Below are 7,733 nucleotides of genomic sequence, written 5' to 3'. Positions count from 1 at the left end.
GTGAGAGCCGGTGCCCTGGCACTATTTCCTTGCGAATCGCCCTTTGATTTTTGCCACATCATTCGTCCTCGTGAGTTGACGTCGTTTCCGGAGTGTTCCACGTCTCGGATCGTGTGCCGAGTTCAACGCTCCCGGTACAGTCGGTCAGGGCGGCAGTTCTCTGTGTCTTAATTCTCAGGAATTAGGACGCTTTCGGGGAGAAAACGTGCACGTTTCGGTGGGTCGTGCCAAAATCCCGCAGACCACCCCTGCTTTCGCAGACACGGCGGTAATTATCCACAAACAGCGCTACTCTCGCACGAAACACGTTATTAGAACAAAGCGAACCACGCAGATTCGGATTCACTGAAGTTTACACTGTTGAAAGTAACTCCCAGTAAGTGGCAAAAGTCGTGACTACATTTACGGCATTTAACACACGCCCTTATCCAGAGCGACTTAGTCAGTAGTTACAGGGACAGCCCCCCCCTGGAGACACTTAGGGTTAAGTGCTCAGGGACACAATGGTAGTAAGTAGGATTTGAACCTGGGTCTGCTGGTTCATAGGTGTGTTAGGCCACTACCACCACTCACATGGCGCATGGTTCGGATTGTCACTTGCTGTCAGAACGGAGTCGTTTTGCCCTTTTGCAGATTCGATCGACAAATTCAGGAAAAGGGACGATGTCCTGGCTTTGAAAAGAATGCAGAGCTTCACTAAGTTGCCGTTTAAGGTGACTCAAGACACACTTTCCTCTCGTAGTTGCCCTAAATTCCCGCTTTTTTTTAATACTAGCAGTCCACCCCAAGCCACCGAAAAAAAAACAAAAAAAAAAAGTTAACCGGTTTTAATTAATATTTAATCGAAGCCAGAACAGTTGAATTCTTTCGAATTGCCCATGCAGCACATTGGTTGTGGTGAGTTGGTTGCGACACGGCATTGTCACATTTTCTTTTTTTTTTTTTATAAAAGGAGAGAAGTGCTTTCCTGACTGGGAGAAGAGGGTTAGTCAGAATTTTCAGTTAAGGGTGGAGTTGGCATTTCCCCTGTTTTGCTTGGTCAGGATCTGCAAGAGGGTCTGCAGGGCGTGGAAGAGGAACATTAGGAGTTGAGCAGGGACAAAAAAAAAAAAAACTCAACTTCCTCAACTTGCCTCTTTTTAGGAGGTGCATTGGCGCTGACCAAATTTTTTTTATTAAAGGGGGGTCACAAGTGGGCTCTCCTGCAGGGAAAGAAAAGCCAAACGGCATCTCTACCTTTAAATGATATTAATGATAGAATGTCCATTCTGACATTTACATCTTGGAAAAAACACTGTGAAAGAGTCGCACTTTAAAACCGTGCAGTGTTGCCCTCAAGATAGAAAGGAGGCTTTGAGATAATGCACGACAACGCACAATGGCCAACGATTCAACCTGCAGACGACACAGTCCTGTTCTGATGCGAGCAAAATTGTCACTAGTAACAGCAAGGATGTGGTACATGCTGTCAAACAGTAAGATTGTGAAATGGGCCTTTCCTGGGTGACTGTGCAGCTCTGGCAATACTCGGAATTGGACTTCAATATTCAAGATTGGTTTATTGTCAGTACAAGTACCGACAAACATATACCCTGTATTGAAATAATGTTTCACACAGACACCTAGTGCAATCATAAAAGAAAAATATATATGTATATACACACTAAACTTACATTTACAGCATTTATCAGACGCCCTTATCTAGAGCGACTTAGTAGTTACAGGGACAGTCCCCCTGGAGCATCTTGGGGTTAAGTGTCTTGCTCAGGGACACAATGGTAGTAAGTGGGATTTGAACCTGGGTCTTCTGGTTAATAGGCGAGTGTGTTGCCCACTAGGCTACTACAACCTAAACTATTCTAACTAAAACTGTACAGTATCTCTATAAGTAGAACTTTTCTGTACAATGAACAGGTCGAACAGGACATAACTGGACAACATACATGACAACCTACATGATGTTGTCCAGTTATGTCCTGTTCGACTTCTAAAGGTGGCGGCTTTTCCAGAATACAGCGAACTTCAGTGAAACACTACTGTCGCTCAAGCATTGTAATATGACTTCCAGTTCGCCGAGAGCATGGTTGAATGGTTTTTAGGGGCAAATGATCCGCTGGCGTCCTCAACTTACTGGCGCAACGCTGTCCTCTTTTGGTTGAACTTGGCCATTGCAAGAGACATTACCACCGCTTAGATTCTACAGAAAATGAAGAGTCTTTTAATGCATTATGGATCGTTTCATTCCCAGCTTTTATTTTCATTCCCAAAACAAGCCAGCCTTTAATAAGTAAGAAATTTGCAACAAGAAACAAATCATATGCATTAAGACGCGGTTTGATGCTTTCGTAGGCTGTACAATATGCACAGTAAAATACATAATTTGGCCATCAGTTATATTCAGTAGTTTATGAATCGTGTAATAAATACACCATGCACAAAGTAGTAACACACAGTCCGTTAACAGGCTACTACTATTGGAATAAAATTCTGATTCCTTCTCGCGTTCACATTATGATGTTCAAAAATCAGCAGTTTAAAAGCAGAATCAATTTCATTTCAGTACATATAGATAATGCATGAAGTTCAAGTTTGTGATGATTCTTAAGACTTGGAGTCAGTGAAGCGCAATGTTATGAACAGTTGAAGTTCATTTTTAGAACAAGTTTTTTTATTTTTATTTCCAAATCACAGCTCTGTCTTTATCTTGTGCATTAGATCCTTCTGGTCGATCATCTCCGCCTGCCGACTCCAGCGGTGGAAGGCCAGCAGGGCGATGTTCTTTGCCGCCACCGAGCTCATCTCCATGGCGCTGCCTGCCCACTCGATGCCGTTGAGGTAGTAGAGCGCGTCATGCAGGACGATGGGAGGCAGGCCCTGGGTGCTGCCGTACTGGGGGTAGGCCTGCCAGTCGGTCACCTGCACCGAGTAGTACGACTTAAACAGCGTCTTCAGCTCCGCCTTCTCCAGGGGCTTCTGGGAGAACACCTTGTACACTGCCGCCTCTTGGGGAGGTTTGCGTCGGAAGATGGCACTGATGTTGACCGGACAGATGCTGGCCGCGCTGTTGAAGAACAGGTCGGCCTCGTCAGTTGTCAGGACGCTGGCGAAGGGGAAGAGGCGTGGGTCCGGGAAGCCGAAGTAGGAGGAGTTGAGGTATCCGTGCACGATGGAGGCCACCGTGTGATGATAAGCCCCAGTGATGGCCGGCAGTTCGGGCTCAAAGCCCTGGAATGAAATTCCAGAGCCCACGCTGGGCTGGAGTGGCGTGGCCACCACCACAATGTCATAGAGCTCAGACAGCTGCTCAGTCTCCGTGGCGTAGCTGATCTGGTACTGAAGCATTTCACCTTCTATTAAAATAAAAACAAGATCAAAACATTGATTAATAGTTACACTGAAACTTGAATACCTCACGGCCGCTTTATTAGAAGCAACGATGCTGTCTCAGGTTCAAACCCCACTTACTACCACTTACTGTGTCCCTGAGTGTCAATCTGGATAAGGGGCGTCGGCTGATCGCTTAAATGCAAACATATATAGAGCTAGAACCTGACTTTCTGACTACAGGGTTGGCGAAGATGACTCTAGAGTGGCCAATTCTACGATTGTGTCCCTGAGGGAGACCCTTAACAATGACTCTTCCCTGTTATTAATAATTCATCACTCTGGAGAAGAGTTTCAGCGAGGACAACTGGGACACTGTCAATGTGAAAATAATGTAGCGGCCAGAAAGTGAGTTGACTAACTGTTTGCGACACTTACTTTTCGAGTGAGGCGATATGGAGTTCACCTGGGCATGGAGGAGGTTTGCCTTAGCCAGTTTTAGCAGCCCAGAGCAGACCAGTTTATTTCCACCTTCCACAGCCCAGAGGTTGGCCTGGGCCCCGGCCAGGGACACTGCACCTAGGGGACAGTAGAGAAACTATCACAGATCAGAGTCCAGACAATACAACAAAAATTAAGAACAGGAAAAAAAAACACAATGAGAGACAGATTCTGTACATACAATTTATAAAAGTGGATAAAATTCCACACAGTGCCTTCCTAATATGTAGCAGAGGGATGTAATGATGTAACATGAATCGGCTGGAAATCAATACGTGTGAGGATGAAAAAAATTATATATATATAATTTTATTAATTTTAAATAATATATATATAAAATTGTGATACACTGAAATACAATACAAATGTGCTTGCGTGTGGGATGGGAATAATGAAATGCCATAATGAACGATGCGATAAAGTAAAGTTGAGACACTCCAGCAGGTCTTCTTTCCATGCGTCAGGTCCCAAGTCCCATGAAGCTTTACATTTATGGCATTATGCCATTATCTAGAGCGACTTACAATCAGTAGTTACAGGGACAGTCCTCCTGGAGACACTCAGGGACACAGCAGTAGTAAGAACCTGTCAGTTTATGGTTCTGGCCATCCATATGCTACAGTTGGTGGACTTACTTAAAGCTATTTTATTTTAGCCAATGATTTTTGTGGCTTCAGCAAACAAAATAAAAATTTCAATCATAATGTGTGTGCATCACTACATCCCTAATGAGCTGGTATTAAAACCTGACAACTTCTATTTTGGACCGGAAACAATCAGCACAGTTATTGCAAGCATGTGCCTTCCCTGAAAACCACACCTCTTCTTTAGAAGAACCAAACAAAAGCAGACACTGGTCACTTGGTTGCTGCTTTGAATGGCGGCTTTCATCAATAGCGGCCTTATGGAATCCTGTTCTGCTCGTCTTCCTCGTTACGCGGTAGGCAATTCTCTAGTTTCTTTTGATTGTAGAAGATGACTTCTGAGTGACCTTCAGCAACGACCCATCTGCTGCATCTTACCTACAAATGCTGGGATGCTGATGTTCTGGCCGTAGTTAACTCTCATGATGGGGGTGATAACCTCCTCAATGAAGCGCTGAGACACGCCCAGCTCAAGCAGAGACTCCGACAGAGAGCGGCGGGTCATGTTGATGAAGCCCGAGCCCCCCAGAGACTGAAGCAGCTCCTCCACCGAGCTGAAGGCGTAGCCATGAGCCTGGTATTTATATATCCTGTGCCAACAGAGAGAGGTGGTTAACAGTGTGGGGGGAGAAAGATGTCAGGAGACATGATAATGAGCAGGACACACCTCATGAACTTCTCCATGATCTCCTCCACCCACATCTGGAGGCGGATGAAGCTGATGCCATAGCGCCACCACAGCCGGAAGAGATCCAGCAGGTACCAGTCCGTCTCCTCCAGGATGAACTCTTTCCCATCAAACACTGCAGTCTTACCTGCGACACTCTTCCGGTACTTCAGGCCTGCGGGACCACAAACCCCCCCAGATACGAAAGTGTAAAGTGAAACTGAAGTGACACACAGCACACATAACAAAATGTGTCCTCGGCTTATAACCCCTGATCGCCCTTGGTGAGCAGCCACGAAAGGTGCCCGGGGTACGGTACTTCGCCCAGTGGATCTGAACCCGGCAACCTTACAATCACAAGTCCGATTCCTTCCACCACTGCCCCTAAAGCTGGCAAAGCACATGATTAAAGGTCCCCTGACATTTTTTTTTCTTTGTCTTATTGGTCCCCTAATACTGTATCTGAAGCCTCTGTCTGAAATTCCGTGGTGCAGAATTACAGCCACTTTGATCCAGACTGACAATGAGATTTCACCAGGACGCGCCGGTTCGGTGTCTGTAGCTTTAAATGCAAATGAGGAGGGGGCATTTGCAGAACTTATCAACACCATTCACCAACCACAATGTTTGGCGCTGACAGGAAGTCGTGTCTGCGTTTTTTCCAGAAAAATTAAATTAACTGGTTCTTTAGTCTCTAAAAAAATACCTTAGTGCTCATTTTTATATCCAATCACTGAGCAACTGCAATGCTTTGCTCGTTTGGAAGCCATGACGGTTGGTGGAGATAATGTTTTAGGGGAGGGGTGGGAAATTCTCTAGGAGGAAAAAAGCATTAAAAACAAAAGGCACCCTTTCCCTTTATGACGTCATAAGGGGACAGATTCCAGACCCGACCTGCCACACTCTGATTCCATTTCTAGCCACAGACAGGCTAGGGGAACTCTCTCAAAGTGACATTTTCATGACAGGGGACCTTTAAGAGAACAGAGACCTGCGCCCATCACGTGGCTCACCCAGATGCTTGACGAAGTCCTGCATGTGAAGGTTGAGGGAGTGGATGATGGACCCCCCGGACTCGTAGTCCTGCTGGTTGACGGTGACTGTCGCCAGGCGTCCGCCCACCGTGCCCTTCTCGAACACGTCGATGCGCACCTCGGGGCCGAAGTTCTGCCGCAGGAAGTGCGCCGTCGCCGTGCCCCCGATCCCGGCGCCCACCACGGCTGCCGTGCAAAGGGGAAAAGGCGCTGTTATTAAAGTCCCGCAACCGCGAGCATCGTAGAAATAAAAAGAAATAAAAAAATGTTGTGGTACCTATTCTGGATGGCGGCGCGCCGTCAAACTGCGCGAACCCCGCGTCTCCGTGCGCAGCCCGGACGTGCAGCAGCAGCAGCAGCGGCAGCGGCGGCAGCATGGCGGCGTTCCGCGGGAAGCGGCGAGACGCGGAGCGGGCCGACGCGCCGACACTTTGCATGGAAGCGTCCGCACGCGTGACATCCATCCGGCAACAGAACCGCGTGACCCCACGCTGCTCGCCCCCGACCAATCAGGAAGCGAGAAGAAATCCTCTTCCGGCGACGGGACCGCCGCGTGGTGGAACCTGGGAGATTTACGTTTACATCCAACGACATGTGTGCAATATGTCTCAATGTACTTTGAAAGTAAAGTGATTGCGAAAGACAGCGCACGGTGACACAACGAAATGTGTCCTCTGCTTTTAACCATCACCCTTGGTGAGCAGTGGGCAGCCATGACAGGCGCCCGGGGAGCAGCGTGTGGGGACGGTGCTTTGCTCAGGACCTCCGCATATGTGCCCACTTCCCTGCCTGCTAGGCCAACCACTGCGCCCTCTCTACAGACATTAGACAAAACAATCAGTATTTACAGGGACAGTGTCCCCTGGAGACACTCAGTGTTAAGTGTCTTGATCAGGGGCACAATGGTAATAAGTGGGGTTCGAACCTGGGATTTTGTGGTCTTTTGGTTTACATTTACAGCATTTATCAGACGCCCTTATCCAGAGCGATTTACAATCACTAGTTACATGGACAGTCCCCCCCTGGAGCACTCTTAGGGTTAAGTGTCTTGCTCAGGGACACAATGGTAGTAAGTGGGATTTGAACCTGGGACTTCTGGTTCAAAGACGAGTGTGTTACCCACTAGGCTACTTGCACCCCACATAGATTCACATAGGTGGGCATAGATTCATTTTCTTAATCTAGATTAATCCCACTGTAATCTTGGAATTAATCTAGATTAATCTAGAGTAAGCAAAATTAACCTAGATTAATCTAGAGTAAACAAAATTGATATAGATTAATCTAGATTCTATATTAATCTACATTAATCTACATTAATCTAGATTAAAATGGCTCATTTGAATTCTGTCGAAGGCATTCAGAATATGTGTGCTACCCAAATAATGACTAAAAGTAAGTCTTTGAGAACGGGTTTCTCAAGCCAGGTGGCGCATTAGACCAGGGGCTCATCTCCTGTTTCCAAAATGCATCACAAACTGCTTGAGAAAGCTGTTCTACTATGATAATTGGTGATGAAAATAAATTATGTTCAATAAGATGTACTTGTGTTTATCAACTGTT

The 7,733-nt window shown here is 46.5% G+C and overlaps 1 protein-coding gene across 1 annotated transcript; it reads right to left on the bottom strand.

Moving 5' to 3' along the window:
- Positions 1-2,635: 2,635 nt before the first annotated feature.
- pcyox1l (prenylcysteine oxidase 1 like) lies at positions 2,636-6,645 on the bottom strand. Its single transcript, XM_028983768.1, has 6 exons — positions 6,448-6,645; positions 6,150-6,356; positions 5,137-5,311; positions 4,848-5,059; positions 3,763-3,903; positions 2,636-3,350 (listed from the first exon to the last, which is right to left on the bottom strand). The coding sequence occupies exons 1-6, from the start codon at positions 6,632-6,634 to the stop codon at positions 2,686-2,688; spliced, it is 1,587 nt and encodes a 528-aa protein (XP_028839601.1). The 5' UTR covers positions 6,635-6,645; the 3' UTR covers positions 2,636-2,685.
- Positions 6,646-7,733: the final 1,088 nt, after the last annotated feature.

The sequence above is a fragment of the Denticeps clupeoides genome, chromosome 6 (assembly GCF_900700375.1).
Source record: "Denticeps clupeoides chromosome 6, fDenClu1.1, whole genome shotgun sequence".
In the NCBI taxonomy this organism is placed as follows: domain Eukaryota; kingdom Metazoa; phylum Chordata; class Actinopteri; order Clupeiformes; family Denticipitidae; genus Denticeps; species Denticeps clupeoides.
This window is presented reverse-complemented; position numbering and strand designations above follow the sequence as displayed.

Bases quoted from the DNA above. Each gene is read 5' to 3' on its own strand.
- pcyox1l (XM_028983768.1), bottom strand. From the start codon at position 6,634: ATGGATGTCACGCGTGCGGACGCTTCCATGCAAAGTGTCGGCGCGTCG. The intron at 5,060-5,136 runs GTGTGTCCTGCT...CTGTTGGCACAG, and splicing joins ATCATGGAGAAGTTCATGAG to GATATATAAATACCAGGCTC. The intron at 3,351-3,762 runs GTAAGTGTCGCA...TTATTTTAATAG, and splicing joins CATATCGCCTCACTCGAAAA to AAGGTGAAATGCTTCAGTAC.